Raw genomic sequence first — 22,474 nt, 5'->3', positions numbered from 1 at the left:
TGAGTCGATTGATTTATCCACTATGCTACTTAACTGCCCTTGGCAGACTATTGGAGACCATTTTTAAAACATTTAATAATGTATAATGCAAAGGAAGAATTACAAAGCATTGGATATGTGATGCTAATATACATCATACTTGAACAGTATACATTATTCAAAAATATTTTTCACTAAAGAAGATAATGTACAGAAATCTATACTTGTGGAGTGGGAAGCATGGTGGAGAGTATTTGGGAAAAATTAAAAGGAAATAGAAAAGTGGTGAGGAAATTTAGGAAATATACTGTAGATGACCATGACATAGCTATGGATAAATACTATCTTAACTCATAGTATAAAACTTTACCTTAAATCAAACAAATTATGGTAGTCACAATAGTAATGGGACCAAGAAGACCTGAGGACATATCTTATTTCAATCACGTGGGAGATATATGACCATAGGCAAGTCACTTAAATACTTTCTGCCTCAATTTCCTCATCTGTAAAATTGGATTAACAATAGCACTATATCTCAGGGTTGTTGGAGGGAAAAAATAGTACTTTGTAAACCTTCAAGTACTTCAAACCCTTAAGCTATAAATGCTAGCTATTATTATTAGCTAAATGTTGTTTCATAAAAACATTTCACAAGTTAAAACAATTTAGAATAGCTGTAAAATTGACATCTACCACATAGAAAAGCTTATACATTGATTCAACCAAATTTTATTGAACAATTACTAAGGGATAGGCACTATAGGGTGTTACAAAAATGTGTAAGGCACATTTCCTACTCTCTAATTAGTAAAGTAAAATTGCTATCAGAAGTTCAATTTCCTTCTATTTCTGATTTCCATAAAAATTGTCTTGAATAGAATTTCTTTTTTTTCCTCTTTCTTAGCCTGCCAACTCTTGTCATTTGAAACCCCTAATCATGGCCTTTCCTGACTTTCCTGCCATTATCAGTGATTTTTTCCCCCCAAAGGTCATCCAAGTCTGCAGATTTTAGCTAAAATCTTAAAATAGAATCTAATTTGATCATGATTTTGTCAGTTCATTGCCAACAGAAATATTTTAAGTCATATATGTGACCCAAGAAAAGGTTTAGTGTGCCCAGAATAATAATAAGTTATAACTGGGGGAAATGTATTGTATTCATTGTACCCCAGCTCAATAGACACAGATGCATTTTCTGGCCTCTTCTCTCATCATTTACTCTTAAACATCTGGGGCACCCTTGGCTCCAAATCTTGATTTTATTCCTGTCCATAAGAACATAATATTCTGCTCATCTCTATTGCTCTTCAGAGAATAATTTGCTCCTTAGTGGGCTACTGTAACTATTCCATTCAGAGAAGATCCCTAAGAGTTTTCTGAATAAGAGTAGTTGAAAGATAGTAAGCACCAGTTTTTCAGATAATAAAAAAGTCAGCATTTAAAGGGAGTAAGATAACTTGCCTCAAGTAAGCAATAAGCTCTAGCAAACAATATATCTGCGTCAATAAGCTCTAGCAAACAATATATCTGCGTCCTACTCATCTGAACACCTGTTGACAGGTGCTATTTTATATATATATATACACTAACATCTTTTTGCTATTTATATCTTCCTTGTGCCCTCACTCTATCTAAGCTTCACTTTTTCATCATGTATGCATGCATCTGTGCTTTGTATGAATGAGAGAGAGAGAAATAGAGACAGAGAAATGAGGGGAAGGGAGGGAGAAAGAGAAAGTTCATTCACTGGATTTGGGTATAGCACTTAGGTTTGAATACTGGCTTTGAAATTCAGCATGGAAGATGAAATAGAGTGAGTGGGATATGAACAATTTGGACCTTTCTCATTGTAAAATTATGTGTGTGTGTGTATATATATATATATATATAGTATAATACATAAATATAGAGTCCTTCTTTCCCCAACCTTTTTCTCTTCCTGTTGAAACAATATGGAATTTTGTAATATTTATGAAATAAAATCTGATGCCTTTCATTCTTAATCTTTAAAGCAGATGCACTAGATATAGTAAGTCATGAAAGACCTCCACTGGTATACATTTCAACCTACATACAACTTTTCCATCCTATTCAATTCTTTCTTGTATTCTTCCATATAATTATAGATTTAGAAATAGAAGAGATCATGGGAATCATCTAGTCTAATTTCCTCATTTTACAGATTTGTAAATGAAGTCCAGCAAAATTCAAGTGACTTTCCCAGTGATTAGTGATAAAATAAACATCATTTATAGAGCACTTTAAAGTTTGCAAAAATACTTTAGATACTTTATTTCATTTGAAACTTAGAGCAATCCTGTGAAAGGTATTGATGGAATTATCATCCCTACTTTACAGATGAAAAAGCTGAGGCTCAGAGCTATTATGCTACTAGTGTTAGAGGTGTGACAAGAACCCACCTTCTTTCCTCCAAATCCTGCCGCATGCTGCCTTTCCTAGAGAAATTACTGGATAGATAACAGTGCAGTGCAAATCCTGCCCGTAAATCATTCTTTACTCTTATTGCATGACCAGCTCCTCTTTCTTTTTTGTTAAAGACTCTGTGGACTTTGAGGTCAATGATGTACCACTCGGGTGCATAGTAGATAGTAGAAGATCACACTTAAATTTTTTTTTCCTAAGTGACAGGCAATGGAGTATGCTAGACTAGAGACCTGAGGGATAGGGGTAAAAGGATTCTGCTATAAACTAGCTGTTTAACCTAGGGCAAACCACTTTTCTCAAGACCTCAGTTTTCTTACCCATAATTTATAGGTTGGACTAGATCATTGCTAAGGTCCCTTTCACATTCAGCATCCTATAATTTTGAGGTAAATCACGTGAGGATTGAGACCATTCCATGTGGCAGCAGCAGTGGTTATTGTTAGAGGAGAACAAACTCCACTTTCATACTTTCTCAGAAAAGCACAGAATATGCTTGTCCTTCATTTGCAGGATGCTTAGTGCACAGAAGACACTGACTTTGAATATAGAACACATAATAGCAGGAGTTTTCAAAAGGAACATTGAAAAGCATATAGAAAATGGGGAGAAAATGGTATAGACCACTCTCTCCTGCTAAGGAATTGGAGACTTTGAGTTTGCTCTTCCTCTTTAGCCAAGGCCAGATGTTATTAAGTTGATGTTATCGACACTAATGTAAACCAAGAATTTCATCATTCTGACTGATGTCTTTCTTACAGACTTACTCAAATCCCTGCTCTCATACTTTCTTTTTATATCTAAACATGTATCTGATTTCCCTTTGCTTATCTGCTTCCTCAAAATCCTGATAGTCTCTGATTATGCTAATTCTGTGAATGGTTAAGTGACTATCCCAGATCCCCACAGTTAGGAAGTAACTAAGACATGATCCTGCCTCTGGCCTCCCTACCTCTTAGTTCAGTATTCATCTCAACCCTGCCACTTGGCTGCTGATACTTAAGGGATTCCCATGAAGTTGCCAGAATTCCCCAGGAAAAGATTGTCTTTGAATACATGTTCCTTTTCCGTGGCATTCCTTAAAAGTCGGTCTGGGATTATCTGCATTTTTGTCCTGTCTTGCAGTGTTCTGCAGAATGTGGTGTTGGAGTCAGGACACGTTCAGTGGTGTGCATGACCAACCACGTCAGCAGCCTGCCCTTGGAGGGCTGTGGCAATAACAGACCAGCAGAAGTTACCCCTTGTGACAATGGACCCTGCGCTGGCAAAGTCGAGTGGTTTGCTGGGAGCTGGAGTCAGGTGGGTGCACCCTTCTGTGTCTTATTTGGCATGTTTCCGGAAACACTTTTGTCCACATAGCTTATCCACATTGAAATTAAAAAGGGAAAAACCTGAGGTCATTTAGATGAAAAGAACAAGTGATCCTGAGAAAATAATGGTATAGTAATTTACTAAGTCCTTGGTATGGCTTGGGAGAGGAACCTATTCTTCTGTTATTGAAATTTTTATTATTATCAATGCATAGTGTCTTAGAAACACAGATGTCAGGAAGAGGGCAACAAAAACTAGCTTGAGCTGGTGGAATTGGAAGGAAGTAGCATATTTTATTATGAAATAAGAGCCAAGAGAAAAGTCACCATTTGTTTTTCTGGGGGCAAAGCAAATATAGTAGCTTATTTAACAATGTTGTTTGCATGTCAATGAGGAATTAGGAGAAATTGTGGTGTCCTGTAGGGGGAGCAGTTAGAGAGTGGGATACATGAAAAGGGGGTTACCGCTCACTCACCATTTTGGAAGAACAAAAGTAAGGGAGGTCCTAGAAGTACCATTTAGTAGAACAATGAGCCTCTGGCTAATATCTCTGTGACTCTTACATCTAAGAGAGATAACCTAAAGAATGATGACAGCAATCAGGACGTGGAATCATCTTCTTGCCTAAGACAGGCGTGGGAGTTTTTAAAAAGTAAAGGAGGAAGGGAAAGAGAAGGAAGAAAGGAGTCAGGAGAAGGAAAAAAAAGGAAAAGGAGGGATTGAGAAAAAAGTGCAAAATCTTAAAGCTTTTGGAGTTACCAGAAAAGGAAAGATGGAGCTATCTCATCTGTTATCCATGCATTTCCTCTCTCTTCTTTGAGGATGGTAATTAACTATAACATGTTTATGTCTCATTATAGCTGAAAATGAATATGTATAATACAATGCCCCTAGAACAATCCAAGAATTAAGAAAGACAGAAATGCCCTTGAAGGTTTCATCAGTCAGGAAATACATTGGTACCATTAGGAACTGAAGTTCTTGATTTACCCAAATAATAAATGCATTTTTAGAAAAAAATAATGAGCCAATATAAATATATTCAATAGCTTATAGCATCAAGAAATGATCTGAAAGGGTTCAAGCCTTATAGCAAAGCAAAACATTAAAGACTTACCAATCATAACAGGGAAGTTAAATCCTGTAACACCTGGGCTTCTCAAACACAAAGAAGCAAGCCCAAGGATGCAAAATGGAACCAGGAATGAAACAATTCAAAACCAATCTATCATCAAATAGATTTCATGCACCTCTTTCCCAAGCGTGTGGTGGCTAGATGCCCTAAACAGTTATATTGTCTTTGACTATTATTCCATCACCTCCATTCTCCACTGCCGAATTCCCAAAGAGTACATTTAGGAGCAAAAATGTATGAAATCAACAATGTTTCATAGAGTGAATTGACTTGTCAACCTCTAGCCTTTACTCTTCTTTCTTTGTAAATATTTCTGCCTTCTATGTAGATTCAATAAAACCAGGAGGTTACTATGAGACAAGGAGATTTGGGACAGAAAAAGGAAAAGAGGTTTAGCATAGAATCAGTGAAAAACAATCCAATAATTTGGAAGGGTTCTAATATTTAAATGAATGAATAAATTGCTATTGTTTAATTGACTTATTACTTGTATTGCTCATTTGAACACATAATCACATATTGCCTTTCAAGTCATATTATATATTGCTCTTAATTCACCCTATAATGCAGTTGAACTGATTTCCTTGCTGTTCCTCACATAATAAATAATACCTTTTCCATCATGGCTGTTTTGTACCAGCTTCCACCATGATTGTGATGTAATCTCCTTATTTCCATCTATTAGAATTCCTAATTAATCTAAAAATTCAGCTCAGATATCACCTTCTACATGAAATCTTCTTGATTCTTCCTTTCTTTTCCCAGTTTCTAGGGCTTTCTCCTCAAAAATTATATAATCCTTATCTTGAATATACTTATATATACATGTATATGTGTATGTGTTTGTGTGTATGTGTTGTCTACTCCCCAAAAGAATTTAAGTCTGTAAAAAACAGGGAATATCTTATTTTTTACCTTTGTATACCCAGTGCCTAACACAGTATCTGGCTATAATTGGCACTTTATAAATGCTCGTCAATTAATTATGATTTAATTATCTTGAATGTGCTTCTCCCATCTCCTTAATTAGACTATGTGCCCCTTGAGGATAGGGATTATGGTCCAAAAACTCAACTGTTTTATATCTCTTACAGTCTCTAACTCTCTAACATAGGCCTGGATTCAAAGTAAACCTCAGTGTAGTGGATTATTTCCTCCTCTAACCTTAATGTGCCATGGTTCACAATGTGCTTGTGGCCAGTAAAGGTGATGGCAAAGCTTCTGCTGATGAATGACTGAGAGCTCAGCTTGTCCAGCCCTAGGACTCACAATAGCAGAGCTCATCACTGAGCCTTCCCTCAAAGCCTTTCCAGGTTGGTAGACCCTCCAGAGTCAGCCCTCTCCTGGGGTAGCCTGTGAGGACGCAGGGTCACTTCCATACCACAAGAAGCATCAGTGTATAATAATGGAAATTCTGAAAATCCTCACCAGATGGTTGTGCATGGAATGAAGAAGTGGAACTCCTGAGCTCACACAGGTTTTCTAGTACAGAAACAATCAGAGACTATTAAAAGAAGTCATTGTTCTTGCCCAATCAGACTTCCTTCAGAAACACCACCATTAATAAAAGGGATCTAGACCTGAATTCCATACTTCTCTTCAGACTGTTCCAAGCAAATTTGAAGTTAAGTAAAAGTAATTATCTTCAACAAAGGAACATCCCATCAGGACCAGCATCCATTTACAGAAACCTTTTGCAAGAAAGGAATACATGATAAAATGTGGCATTTATTTTCCGCAACCTGAACTATTCAGAAATGCTCCCTTAAGTGAAAGGGACAAGGCTCCAACAGCTTTTTATTCTATTGAAAATCAACATCAGGGAGCAGCAGCCACAGACATTCAGCTCAAATGTATATCTTCTGAAGCACAAATGAAACAGGACATTATCTAGAGGCCATAAATGGTTATATTTATTGGCGGGGTAGCTCAGGGAATAATAGTAAGGTCACTGAGGTTCGCCTCTGACATGCCTCAAATGTCCATTCTTCACTCTTCTTCTGTCCCCTCCCTTCAAGGGTCCGCTGTCCTCGGCCCAAACTGCCTTTCCTAATTGAAAAGAGTCCAATAATCACAGTGATTAAATGTGCCACCTTTCCCAGGAGGGCTTGCATCTTGAATTAGCATATCTGAAGACTGCAGTGTTTGAACCAAAGGAATGACTTTCCAGTGGTGGAATTTCAAGGACACTGTCAATCAGGAAGTATAAATTTTGGAGATGGGAGTGATAACCAACTGTGGAATGCAAACATTGACTGCTAAAAAAAATGATGTTATGAATTGGTTATGAATTCTCTTAAGAATAAAAGTCACATCTAGGAATGATGTTTTGCCATGAGTGGAAAAGGAAGACAGAGACAAAAGATTTCCTTTTCCATTTTCTCCAAGGACTTTATTACTTCAAAAAAATGGAATGGCATGAACTATACCTATAATTATGTCTATATCTATATCTCCTATATCTGTATGTATTCATGTATGTCTATATCTATATGTATGTATATATTATGTAGGTATTATCTAGGTGGTTCAGTGAAAAGAGAGCACTGAACTTAGAATCAAGAAGACAGGAGTTCAAATCTAGCCACTAATCTCAGACCCAAATCAGCCATCTAATTTAAACTAGTCATTTAGTTCTTATACCTCTGTGTTTTTTTTTTCACCTATATAAAGGGGATACTGATAGTGATGAGGTCTAGAATTGGGGTACCTAAATGAAATTAGGGTTTAATTGAGGACTACTGGCTGGTTAAGGGCACAGGGAGTCAAACAGAGCTCCCCTGCAGCCCCTTTGGATTCGGGGCAAGGATTTAAATGAGGTCTAGTGGCAGCACAGAATCCCCTGTAAAGGAATTTACAGACCCGAAAACCTAGATTGATAAAAGAGGTTCATTATGGGGTTTGGAAGTAAAGTTAAAGTCTAGTTAGTAAAGTTGAAGGTAGAGATAAGAGGGAGGGCACCGAAACCAGCGTTCCAGTGGGCAGAAATCCTTTGGCATGCCAGGCATAAGGCTGCCATGTTTGGGACCTCTGCAAAGAGAGGGCTCCAGTCTGGCTCTTTTATAATAGGGGGCTTGGTGACAAGCTGAAGGGGGGCTCCTGGGTGGAGTCCAGTTTGGCTCCTGGCTTGGTTTCAGCCAGGGTTAGAATTTGAATTGAATTCAATGGGTTTTAGGACTGAGCCAGATAACAAAGATGAAACTGTTTGTGCTTAGGGTGGAGTCCCCTCCCCTGAGGCAGAGTACTAGGAGGTTTTCTCCGTTAGGGATTTTTTAGAGTTTTGGGGTTTCCTCTTCAATAGCAACTTCTTCCCAGGGTTGTTATCAGGATAAGAATAAAATAATATCCTTTTTTTTTTTTTTTTTTCTTTTTCTTTCTTTCTGAGGCTGGGGTTAAGTGACTTGCCCAGGGTCACACAGGTAGTATTAAGTGTCTGAGACCAGATTTGAATTCAAGGCTGGTGCTCTATCTACTGCGCCACCTAGCTGCCCCAAAAATAATATTTGTAAAGTGCTTTGCAAACTTTAAAGCACCAAATAAATTCTAGATATTGTTATGTAATTTTTAGAAAAATGAATAAAATATCTAATATTCAGTCTTTAAAATGTTTATTTTATTTTTAATTTATGGAATAAACCAAGCAATTCCATAACAGCTTAATTTTTAAAATATGATTGCACATGTTTTTATGCAAAACAACTCTGTTTATATATTACAATCTCCAAAGAGCAATGGTATTTTTTACCTCCAAGGAATACTGCTATTTTCACAGAACACAGAAGGAGTCAAGTTACTATCTTTGATTATGAATTTCTTCCTTTTTTATTTTTTTATTTCACAATTAGTAGGTGGATATCCTCCTGAGTCATCTGCAAAGGACTGAAAGTTTTATTGGATATTGCCTATAGCATCCATTTATTCCTGTTGAGATGAGAAACAAGAAATTATTTGCTTACTTGCTCAAAAAAATCTCAGGAGAGGTATCTCCTGAAAATTTAAAGGTTCTATAAATGAAAGGAAGTTTGGAATCCGGTTCTTCCTTACCAGGCAAAATTACATCCAAAAATAATCATAACTACCATTCACACAGAGCTTTAAGGGATACAAAGAAATATGCATATGTGGGTAATATAGATAGATATATGCATACATGCATTTATGTAGATACATATACATATGTGTCTACATGCATGTATGTATATTTCAGTATATTGTCACAATATTCTTGGAGGTAGATACTACTATCATCTCTATTTTAAAGATGAGAAAACTAATGCAAAGCAAATTGCTTGTCCAGGGTCATACATCTAATTAATTTTTGTTGCAAAACTCAAACTCAAGTCTAGCACTCAATCCATTAGGCAGCCTAGTTATTCTAAAGGAAATAAAATCAATTATACTTTTTTTTTAACCAAAAAAACTAGGGTTTAAGGGTTTAATTTATCTGAATTCAGAATTAGTGCAGCAGTAGCAAATTGTCATAACTTAAGCACATCACAATTGAATTCCTTTTAACCCAGTGTTGTGTGAAAAATCCAGTTTCCAATAGGGTCAAAAGGCTTTTGACAGGTTATTCTCAAGAGGATTCCATAATTGAATCAATTCCTATGATGGCTAGAGGACTGGAAGTTTTTGCTTCTTGAAGCACATTTCTCTTTCCTTCCCTTGAGAATGTCTAATACATGAAAGCATTGCCACACTACCAATTACTTAGGAAAGGAAAGAAAAGAGATCTATTTGTCAAAATATCCTTGTCTCCAAATGAATCTAAAGTAACTAAAATATCTTGTGCCAGATATTTATTAAAGACTTAAAAATATTCATGTATAGAGAGTGAAAGTAGCTTTGTGCAGTCTGAGGTATCTTCATCTATTGCTGTTCACCTAATATCATCATCATAAAAGATTTTCCAAGAAAATACATCAAGTGACCATGTGTTGCTGGAAACTATGAAATAAGGAATACAAATTCACACTAGCTTCATATATAGACTAGGTGAAAACCCTAAAGTCAGGAAGAAAAATCTACCAAATTTTTGTGAGAACAGTTCTGACATACCACTGTTGATGATTTTTTAAAGATCAATAAAAAAAAAGATTTTGAAATACCCTAAGATGAATATGTTCTCTGATCACCAGACATTTCCTTAGCAAGGACCCCTAGAGGCAAAAGGTGGATGAGAAATGGCATCTACCCAAGATAGAATTGATATAATACTTTGAGATGGAAAGATAGATGTCCATGGAGGAAGGACTGTATTTATGATTATACTACATTACTCATATTTTGGGGGCTTGTTTTTCATAAGCATCAAAGCAAGATTGAAGAGTTTTAAGAATAGATACTGGCTCAGTGATTTCTTACAAGGAAGATAAACATCAGAAAATTCCCTCTACCAATGAAGGTCATCATCTCTGCTAAAATCTTAGACTGTTGTCTAGAATTGGAGTTGGCTAACTTATGCCCACCACCTATTTTTGTACAACTCACAAGTTAAAATTTTTTAAATTTAATGTAAAATCATTTCTTAAACTTATAGATCAAACAAAATGAGATAGTGAGCATTAGTTTGCTAATTCCTGTACTAGAGCACTGGACACTTAAATGACTTGACCAAAGTTGTCGTCCACACTAGGTCTTGGACCCAGGCCTCCCTGGTATAAAGTCCACTATCTTTTTTCGGCTCTTTGTGTGTGGATGAGTTTAATGATAAAATAAAGAAAATGTGCTTTTTATGTAAAGAAAAGATTTTATATAATTTTTTAAATGGTGTGCCATTGCTATAGATGAACACTGATACCTAAGAGGAATTTTTAAAAGAGCTTTTAAAACATATAGTACTAATTATACCTATATTAAAAATATATGATTTTCAGTTAAAATTTGGAAAGGGAAAAATTTTGAAGAGATAAAGATATATTGTATGAAATATTTACAGACAGATCTCTGTGAATGTTGTAGAATGATATTTTTCTTGTCTCAGAACAGTTTAATGCACAAAGAGATAGAAAAGACATTCTTATTTATTAAAAACTAGAGAAATGTGAATGCAAAGAAAAACAGTTTCAAGAGCACCAGAGACAGACAACCATGTTAATAATTTCAAAGCTGCAAAACAATATATTATACCAACAAATTTTCATATTCATGTTTTATGATTAAAATATGAGAAGTCATATAACCGTCTAGAGACTAAAGTATGATTTACAAAGGGCTATCAATGTAATGGGGGAAATATGTATGTAGAGTTGTAGCTTTTTAAGTGAAAATCACTGAGAATCAGAAGGCTCTTATTTAAAACATTGAAAAATTAGAACTAGTAAAGGAATCTGAGAGAACAGATGTGAACTTGAGTCGGTGGGGGAATTGAAGAACTCAGGTTTATTAGAAACATTCAGCTAATACAGTATTTCAGTTGAGTGATTCCCCATTAGTGACAGGGAGGATTTACATCATTGATCAAGAGTTCTAGTGATACTAGTGATACTAGTAGTGTTCTACTGTACCAACGAGAATTGGAGAGAAACTTTTGCTTAGGGCTTCTCTCTGCTGGCTTAAGAAAGAAGATTGGGGATAGGGAAGAGATCATGGTGGGGAAAGTGACACTTTTAGCTCCTTTGGTATCTTGATGAACTAACTTAAATAGTCATCCTAAACTGTGTTGCTATGAACTCCATTCTGAACTCGCATTTAGATGAGTAAATGAATAACTGGTGTGGGTAGGGTCTGTAGAATCCAGAGAAAGAGTTCTCTAGTTTAAATAGAACTATGATTCACATTGAGATGTGATGATTCACACTTTCTTTTAAATGCCCTTTTTAGAGTGGTATGGGTGGCAAATATGGCAAGTTGAAAGAACTTATAAAACCATATTTAAATAAGGAAGAGAGGAAGATTTCTATAGCTGAAGAATGATGATGAGCAACAGTCAAATAGTGAGCAAAGCAGCAGTTTTACATAGCACAGATATTCTTTGATGAACCAGGGTTTTGAGCTTTTTTTAAAAAAAAAAAGTTTTCCTCTCTAATGTGCATCCCTGCCAGGTTGCCGTCAATGTGACTCCATTATTTCCAACAGATACTGAGTGCACTGGTGGAAGAATGTGATCTAAATTTTTATATGTGCATTTATGTGTTATGTGTATGCTACAATTTATTACTTGTGCATTTCCTTTGATATAATAGCATATATAATGTTATTTTGCTTTTTGTTATGCAAATGTAGATATTTAAATTCTAAAATTGTCATCACTGTGAGTGACTATAGAGATGTATTCCTTTGTGAATGGCCAGTTCAGTAGATTGTATTTTATTATTTGTATATTTGCCTTAATATATTAATATCTATAATAATATTTAATCTGTATTTGCATCTGAAATATTATTTATTTTGCATTTTGTTAAGCAAATATTAATATGTAAGATACAAAATGTCATTATTATAAAGTGTCTGGATAGATAAATACCACTCTGTGCACATGCACTATTTTGGGAATGGCCTGTTGACTAAGGTAGAAAGAATATTAGAAAGAGACTCTACATTAATAATGGTAAGGAGGTAAATTATTTTTCCCCCAATAGGATTACTTCTAAGGCCTTTAAAAAGTTTTACTGTAATTGCATGGTGATGTTATAGCACTAAGAACCTAGACTTGCTAATGGGAAAATAGGTTAAATGAGGTTCCCCACCCAGGAAAAAAAGAGGAATATTGACATGCCTCAAGAGAGGAATTAGATATGTTATAATTTGTGGATCAATGGTATCAGATATTGCCACAGATCTCATCACCACACAACAATCCCCATTCTTACTTGCAGGTATGTGTGGGAATTACAAAGATCCTCCCAGTTGCATCATTTATTATGCTATGTTGACTTGAAACTATCTATTGATAGTTTATTGATCCCTTGTTACTTCTCAAGTTATCAATTACATTATGTAGCAAAGGGCCAAGCATAGACCACTAGAAGGATAGATAATACACCTTTTTTTTTTTTTTTTTTTCTGAGACAATTGGGGTTAAGTGATTTGCCCAGGGTCACACAGCTAGAAAGTGTTAACTGTCTAAGGCCAAATTTGAACTCAAGTCCTCCTGACTTCAGGGCTGGTGCTCTATCCACTGCACCACCTAGCTGCCCTATACAAATATTATTTGTAAAGAATTTAAGTGATTTGCTCCCAATCACATAGCTAGTAAGTGATAGATCTGGGAATCAAATGGAGATCTAATGATTCATCTTATGAGACAAATATAGTTCTAATAACTAAAGCAGGAAAGGATATAAAGCAAAGCAAGAGAAACATAGGTTAATATCAGTAATGAATATCATTTCAAAACTTTTAAATAAAATCTTAGCAAAAACATAGTCAAACAATTATTCATTATAATCAGGCTGAATTTATATCAGGGTTGAAAGAATGGTTCAATGTTAGAGAAATAATTAGTATAGCTAAGAATACTAAAAACAGAAAGACCTCCAAACTATATTATTATATCAATACATGCAGTGGGAGGGAAGCCTTTGACAAAATGCAGTACTCAGTGATACTAGAAGTACAAGCACATTATCACAATTTTACTATAATACAAAGCTATGTCTAAAACAAAAAAATCAACATTTTTAATAATCTTCCTTTATGCTATTAATATAAAATTTGTGAAGATGATTAAAAAAAAGAATTATCAGAACAAGCAAAAAAGTACTAAAAGAGAAGTCAGAAAATGAGATTAAGTAGAAAAAGATCTCTGGAGACAATTGTTTTCCAAGATGTTCTCTTTCTTAGTTTCATTTTTGAAAATTAGTTCTTTCTATATCTGCTTGGCATTGCTAATAAGGTAGGCTTTGGGGGGGGCTTCTTTGTTTTTTTCTAACATTGATGACTTCTATTCTCAGTTTTCCTGTGTTTCACAAATTGGCAAAAGGCTGTAGATGGGTTTCAGATTGCTTAATATTCAGAAGTTATTATCATTTTAACAACATTTGTTTTTTTAAATTAGAAAATTTTAAAAGGCAGTTAATTTTTATTTTTAAGTACATTTTCAAAAATCATTCTATTTGGCATATTACATATATGTGCCAATAGAGTTAAATGCAACATATTTTTCAATTTTCTTTAGTGACTTTAGTTCTATAAAAAGAAGAAAAATATTAAGTCTTTTAAGGAGGATCTACTTAGAGAAAAGGCAGGATGGTGCAATAGAGAACATAGTGAGTAGGGATAAAGAAGATCTTATTTCTAGTATTGCTTATACTGCTAGCAAGCTGTTTGACTTCAAGCAGGTCACTGTCCTTTCCTAAACTTTAGCTTTCTCATCAAGACTGAGCTGATCCAATATTGGGTTAGGGACTTCAGAGGACATCTTCATCTCATAAATGAGTAATTGAGTAAAACATGTTATAAGACGCAGAACTAAAACCCTATACATATGCCATTATATCCAGATTTACTATCAATGCTTCTTTTGGCATCCCATATCTTTGTGAGCTTAGAATATTGTCTTTCTGCCTATTTGTTGAATACCCAAAGCCCAACTCAATACTCCTCTATGAAGCTTTTCTGATCCCTCTAATCGTTGATTGTCTTCCACCCTTCAATTTCACACACTTCCCTGCATCTCTCAAATGCACTTTTTTGTTGCATTTATTTGTTTTAATTTCATTTTTTTAGGTTATATATGTATATTTTTATGTATTTTCCTATGAGTCATGTTGGGAGAGAAAAAATCAGAACACAAGAGAAAAAGCACATGAAAAGAAAAAAAGATGAAAATAGTATGTTTCAATCTGCATTTAGTCTCCTTAGTTTTCTTTTTGGATGTGGATGGTGTTTTCCATCCAAAGTGGAATTGCTTGGATCACTCAATTGCTGAGAAGAGCTAAGTCTATCATAGTTGATCATCACACAATCTTGCTGTTGCTATATACAATGTTCTCCTGGTTCTGCTCACTTCACTCAGCATTAATTCATGTAAGTCTTTCCAGGCTTTCCTGAAATCAGCCTGCTCATTTCTTATAGAACAATAATAATCCATTACCTTAATATAACTTAACTTATTCAGTCATTCCCGAGTTGATGGCCATCCACTCATTGTCCAATTCTTTGCTACCACAAAAAGAGTTGCTACAAACATTTTTGTGGATCCTTTTCCTCTTTTATGACCTTTGGAATACAGTCCTAGTAGTGACTCTGCTAGATCAAAGGGTACACAGTTTTATGGCCCTTTGGATATAATTCCAAATTGCTCTCCAGAATAGTTGGATTGATTGACTCTACCAACAATACATCAAATGCATTTATACATCATCATGTACTGCAGCTATCAGTGCACGTTTCTTGAAAGCCAACCTAGTACCACTACTACTATAACACTGTAGCCCACTTTAGAATCAGGAAGAAATGATTTCAAGTCCTGTTTTTAACACATATTAGCTGTGAGACTCTTGGCAAGTCACTTAACTTTTCAATGTCCCCAGAGAGCTCTTTAAAACTTTAATTAAAAGAGAAAAAATGTTGATCTGCATCAATAGAAGTTGTCATATTGTGACTTCTGTGTAGATGCAGTCATAGAGGTATAATCTACCCTCTACACCCCCCCAAAAAAGTACCCTTCAGATCATATTAGACTGTAAGTTCCATTTGGTCAGAGATCACATTTTTCTAAGCCTTATGTCACTCCCTCACCATCTGTTACAGTGCTCTTCATACCATGGTGGTTTATGAATGTGTATCAGAGATTTGGAGTTGAAAGAGCACTTGTGGGTCTTCTAGCCCAGCCTTCCTCACTTTATAGAAGAGGAATGTGTTGAAAGGGAGAGAAGAGCACAAAGCTGTGTGTGAGCCTCTCCTGTGTTGCATTAGCACCTAACTCAGTCTGACATTCCCTTTTGGATATCAAGTAATAACATGCTTGTGGTGTTGCTCTCTTGAGTGTTTTGGCATTGAGTGCACGTTAGCATTAACTTCTGTAGCCTTTCAAAGACAGGTCCCTTCCAGCTATAAATCATCTATTCCTACAGTTTTTCTCCCTAGTGCATTTAGGAGTTAGTAGCCTTAACCAGGCTAAGTCTCATTTGAGAGGCTAGAGGAAATGAAAATGTGCCTGCCACACTTTGCAGTCCCAGCCTATATTACCTCAAAGCCACCTGGTACCCAGGAGGCAAACCTCTTCCCCCCTCCTCTTCTCTTGTTGCTGGCTGCCTGATTGTGCTGCAATTAAACATAGTAAGTACAGTGCATCATTGTTCAGGTTGCATGTAGTATATTGCCTTTGTCCAGACTCCCCATTCTGAGCACACAGCTGGAATTTCTGCTGTGACCCACTGGAGTGAGTTCTCTAATTATTCAAGTTGGGAAAGTCACCTGGAATGTCCATCTACATTGCCAAGAAAAGGCAGAAAATTCCCCCCACTTTTCTGCTGACTGTCCCCTTCTCAGAGGGTCTCCCAGACCTGGTACATGTTTCCCTCTCTGCTGTTTGTCTGGTACCTCTGCCAGTAACATCAAATTCTACCACCTCTTTTCACAGCTGCAGCTTGAACCAATTCTTGCCCATCTGACCCCACTGTAATTTTCCATTCTAGCCAAGAATAATTCATGCTAGAAGAGGCTTCAAATGCCAGGCAGAGGCAGCCTGCCCAGTTCCTTTTGAGATGGAGTTTGCTCCAACTGGGCCGTTTTGCTCCTTCCTCTGGGATTATGAGCAGGAGAAAAGAACTGCTGGTCTATGTATATCTATAAGTGGAACATGTACTTAAAAGCTTTGCATCTTGATAGATTTATCAGAATATGTGCTCCTCTGGTATAATTTTTAAGGACTTAGAGACACCTCCAAGCCACAGTGAGCCAGAGTTAGAAGGAAGAACAGAACAAGTAATTATTAAATGCCTACTTTATACTGAGCATTGGGCTAAGCAGTATTTACAAATATTATCTTCTTGATTTTATCTTGAGTCTCAGCTGCTATCTCTATACATTGGGAGATTAGGATCAGATGTTTTCTAACTTCTTTTTCAGCTCTAAGATTCAATGACTGTGAGATTAGTGACAGATCTCTATAGTGGACTTTTCATACAAAAGAAAAAAAAAGAAATTGTGTGCATGTGTATAGGGTGACTATCCCCCATATTTTAATAATGGGCATTGATAAAACCCACTATAACCCTATCATTTTATTTATGGAATTTTATTTCTTCCTTCTCCCCCCAAAAAATGAACATAGAGAATAATCTTTTGAAGACCTATTGAACTGTTTTATATTGTTTTATATTGTACCCATTCTGACATTCCTACAAAGTCTTTATAATACTTTGTGAAATCTTTAGTTATTATTAGCCATCCTAATAATTAGGTTTCACTCACACCATTCTCTCTAAATTATGTCAGCTGACAACAAGCAAGGACTCTACATTTTCAACCATTCATTGGCCATTGGAATGCAGAAGAATAATTATATTAGCTAGCTTTGAGTCTGCCTTCATGCCCACCAGAACTCTTTGCAGCCCAAAAATTCCTTCTGTTTTGACTGTTGGCTATATAGCCACTGCCATAGGTGAAGCTGGCATGATGGTACACAGCAGTATATTTTATCACTTCTCTTTTGAAAGACCAAAATTCATAAAGCTATTTATTTCCTGGTACACAATGAATTGGCTTGATATGGCATTTTTCCATATGGTTATGGATGGAAGATGATGATTTTTATTAATAGCCTCAGGGGACAAACAGCTAAGTCTCCCTACAGGTATGGTGTATATATATATATATACATTATATATATCTATATATATATATATATATATAGATATATATGTATATATGTATACATATATATCTATATATATATATATTAAAGAAAATGTAACTTTTAATTATCTATAAATCACCAATGAAGCTAATTGAAAAATAGATATAAATATTTAGCCATAATGGGGTACTTCATTCACTAATTTATAACTGTATTAGCTAATCCTAGTTTTCCTCAGGCCTGAGTAACTATAATATTATATTCTAAACTCTTAAACTAAAGTTAGAATATCATAGGACTCATCTATCTAACACTCCTGATCAAATTTGTATCCAAAGCCTTTGGTATCAGGTTCCTTTCAGAGTTTGAGTCTTTTTCCCACCCAGAGATCTTTCACTGGTTGTTAATTGGCCTATTTTTGGTCTTTCTAATTTTTCTATTCAACCATGTGGCCTCTTTCATGACCATGTTTTCCTTCCACTCTGTCTTCTCCTCACAAAGAAAAATAAGAAAATATAGATGGTACCAAACTGTGGAAAAATATCATTACTGTTTAACAATTTGATCCAAAAAACATTCGTTAATTGATTAAGTGCCTACTTGGTACATAGTATTATGTTATTCAGTAGGGATACAAAGTCCAAAAACAAATTTTAAAAATCCCTGTAATTAAGGAGTTTCTATGGTCTACTTGCCAGGAACAGGTTGAGATGGAAGATACAACATGTATATATACAAGTATAACACAAGGCATTTGAAGGAGGGATAGATGCACTTAAAAAACAAAGACATTCAGGGGTTGGGGGGGTAAAAGTCATCTAGGGAAGACTTTATTCTGGAATATACCTGAGTTTGAGCCTTGAAAGAAGAAAGATTCAGTAAGATAGGAATTGAGGAAGGAGGAAATCCCAAGAAAAAACGTTTACTCTCAAGGAGTTTATATGTTAGAATATAGGGAGTATATATATATATATATATATATATATATATATATATATATATATATATATATATATATATATATATATATATATTTAGGGAGTAAACATATAAACAACTAGGTAGATAAGTGAGATGTACTGTGCAGACAGAAGTTATTCAGAGAAGAAAAGTCATAAGCAGCTGGGATGGAAGTGAGAAATGGAGAATGGACTGGTGAAGGTGTCCTAGAATAGATGGAATTTGAGTCTTGAATAAGCCCAGGAAAAACCGAGAGAAAGGATTAAGGGGTTCAAGCAATAAAGATATAAAGGACAGCTAATGCAAAGGCATGGAGAGCAGAGATGGAGTTATCATCAGAGAAAGCAAATGGCACTGGGTAAAGTAATAGATAGAATACTGGGCTATAGATCCTGCTACAGGTACTGGCCAGTTGTGTGTCTCTGGGTAAATCACTTAAATTCTCTAAGCGTCAGTTTCCACATCTCTAAAATGGGAAAAGTAACCATAGCACCTACCTCATAGGATAGTTGTGAGGATCTAGTAAGATTATGTATATATATATATATATATATATATATATATATATATATATATATATATATATATATATATATATATATATATATAAATGCTTTGTAAACCTTAAAGCACTGTACAAATGCAAACAATTATCAAACTCTTGATAGGACATGGATAACAGAAGAACAAGGGGACAAGAGATTCAAGGTCAGAAGATCCTGTATAGTTGAACTGGTCAGCTGTAGATGAGGTTCATCACTGTGGAGGAAGAAAGATCTCAGAGCAAGAGTTTCTGAGAGAATAGGGATCTCTCAATCTATGGCTTCTCCAATCTGTGGCTAGTCTTAACTAGTGAAGTCCAAATTTCTTCAATCTTTTGTAGCTGCTAAAGTTTTACTGATTACTTTGTTTCTATATCCTGAGAAACCTGCACCTTTACAAACAACTGTAGTATCCCATAGTGTTTATAGTCTAGTCTCTCACACATAGAGCAGTCATTTAAAGGCATTGTGCCCTTTTCCACAGGACATAACTTTTGAAATACATTTAAACAGACCGTAGCAGGAGTTATAAATAGAGATATAAAGCCATTTCTCCACTTGGTCATTTCTCAATATTTTATTAAACACAGTTGCCAGAATTTACTTAAATAGCTCTTAAGAGCTTTATAAAATTCAGCTGTAAAAGCAAACTCCTGTGTACTTTCTGTTTGGGCTTGTTCATATTGTCTAAATCTTGGGCTGTGATTTTTATTCCCAAATCATTTCTTTCTTTTCGATCATAGTATCAGGGACTGGAAAGGACCTTATTGGTTATCTTATCTGCAGGTGTCAAATGTGTGCATGTATCTGGAACCAGATTAAAATGTAATTGGAAAATAGTTAACAAAGTAAATAATGTAATACAACGTAGATAATGTTAATTTGTAAATTTCTAAGCCAATATCTGAGGACAGCTGGGCAACTCAGTGGAAAGAGCACTTGACTTGGAATCAGGAAGATCTGAGTTCAAAATTGACCTCAAACATACTAGCTATGTGACCTTGGACAAATCACTTAACCCCTATTTGCCTCAGTTGATCATCTGTAACATGGGAACATATTGGGGAAGGAAATGGCAACTCACTCCAGTTTACCAAATGAGTCACAAACATTTGGACGTGCCTGAATGACTTAACAGCAAGCCAATATGCAGTCTGCTGGGATCTATTTCTATTTGAGCTTGACACCACTGATCCTAGTCCAGCTCAATCATTTTTTTAAGAGATCTGGAGATCAAAGATCCTAACTGATTTGTCTGAGATTACACAGCTAGGAAGCAGAAGAGTCAGGATATGTACTCCAAGCCCCTTGTTTTTTTCAATATACTCACAAGTAAGACTTTTATTACAATTTCTAGCTCTTGAAATAACCCTTCTTCCCTATATCTTTATTTTCTTTCACAAAATCTGTACAATATTCCTCATAATGCAGGATTATTATTTTTCTCTGAAAAAAATAGATGGGGTAGCCACCCTTTGAAAACTTCTCAGGCATAGGAATTTCAGTCTTCATAATTATATCATCACCCAGTTGATATTTTTCAATTACCTCCATACGGAAATCAAAAAGAAATATCTTGGTAAAATGGAAACAGTGAATATTGTATTTTAGGTCAAAAAAGACCCATATTTAAATATGTCCTTTGATTTTTATCAACTTTGTAATTATGGGCAAGCCACAATGTCCCTGATCTTCAATTTCCTCATTTCTAATATGGGGATAAATTGAGTATAAAAAAGCTCACAGGCTTCTTATAAGGATCAAATGAGAGAAACTGTCCGATGGCATACTAAAACTGAGTCATACTATTTCTAAAATGCTCCAACAACTAAAAAATGTATTAATCATATTTTTAAAGGTTAGGAGGGGAAAATGTCTTTGATTTTGCCTGACTTATTCTTAGTGAATTCATAATAACTGAGTCATTAGCCACTTCTTTTTTCCCCCCTTAATTTTTCATAAATTCTGTTTTATATAATGCATTCTAAAATTTTCCTGGGCAATAATGTCAAACTAAGAGCTATTGTTTCTGAAACTTTCCTTTTCCCCTCTCCCATTTAAAAATAATTACAATCCTTATTCAGTTGTTTTTCATAGATACTATATTCTCCTTAGTTTTCTGTCACTTAATAATTCTTTACTTTTTTCCTAAAGTATGGGAACACTGATTCTGGAATCAAATCTCTACTTTCTTCAGTACCAAGAGATAGAATTAATCTGTGAGTAGAATCTTGAATTCATTTAAAGTATCTTCTGTAGCTGCTTTTTATTATATCCTTCATGTTCAGCTTCAATTCTCTTTTAATCAGATTTATTTCATTTTTATCACTAAAAAAAAAATCTTCTTGATAGAAAAGGCATCACCCAAATTGAATGGTTTTGCTTTCTTTCTTGTTATACAGCTACCTTAAGCAACAGGCCTACCCATTCATTCTTCATTTTATGACAATGTACATTTACAAAGGCATTTTTGTTTTTAGCACTTTTTGGCAAGTGTCATGACTTTTCTGAGCTTAAGTTTTTGACAAACTTTTTTTTGTTTTTAATAGATTCATGTCGATTTTATGATCTTCCTTAATTACATACTTTAACTTCTAACATCATTTCATCAGAGAAATCCTTGTGCAGCCACACTGATACCTTTTTTCTTCTTTCCTTTTTCATTTGTGTAGTATATTCATAATTTCACCTTTTTAAGATGATCCCAGCCTTCTTATTCCACTTTAGAATCCCTGCCTATTAAGAGACCATTCATATTTTTCCCATTAACTCTCTGAAATTTTCTTTCTAGAATTTTTACAATCCACAAAATAGAAAATATTCCAAATTCTCAACAGTAAAGAAATGGCCAGGTAAACTATATTATAATAGGATAGGGGCACCAGTACTATGATTATACTGATAAAGGAGAATCCTTGATGAAGAAATTCCCTTTATCAATGTAAATCAGCTCTTCCTCTGTAACTTATAGATTTAAAACAGGTGTGCTTGAACTGAGGGTCCCTAATTTAAACAAAACAAAAACACCATTTTAAAAATTCTATTTCAGTCTAATTGGCTTCCTTTGGAGTCCTATGCATTTTCTTTAAAGCAATATAAAAAGTATTCTGAGGAGTTCATAGAATTTAATAGACTGCCAGAGGAACTTATAATATGAAAAAGATTAAGAACCACTGTATTAGACAATTGTTTAGTTGCAGTAGTGCTAAACCCAAATAGAAATAGATTCTTGCCACATATGGACTTAGGAAACCAGAAGTTAACATTATCTATTTTCTAATGCATTTTAATTTGTCTTTGTAAAAATTTCCCACTACATTTGAATCTCGTTCAAGCTGAATTCCAGAGTTTTCAAGT

At 35.0% G+C, this 22,474-nt stretch overlaps 1 protein-coding gene across 2 annotated transcripts in view; it reads left to right on the top strand.

Annotated features, from left to right (window-relative positions):
• The window catches only part of THSD4 (thrombospondin type 1 domain containing 4), a 934,909-nt gene that overhangs the window by 893,065 nt on the left and 19,370 nt on the right, over positions 1 to 22,474 (top strand). For both annotated transcript variants that reach the window (XM_074294657.1, XM_074294658.1), the window contains one exon: positions 3,550 to 3,723. In XM_074294657.1, the coding sequence (XP_074150758.1) occupies positions 3,550 to 3,723 (174 nt within the window). The remainder of the gene's footprint in view (positions 1 to 3,549; positions 3,724 to 22,474) is intronic.

The sequence above is a fragment of the Sminthopsis crassicaudata genome, chromosome 2 (genome assembly GCF_048593235.1).
Source record: "Sminthopsis crassicaudata isolate SCR6 chromosome 2, ASM4859323v1, whole genome shotgun sequence".
NCBI classification, from domain to species: domain Eukaryota; kingdom Metazoa; phylum Chordata; class Mammalia; order Dasyuromorphia; family Dasyuridae; genus Sminthopsis; species Sminthopsis crassicaudata.
Note: the sequence above shows the minus strand (reverse complement) of the source record. Positions and strands in the feature narration are given on the sequence as shown.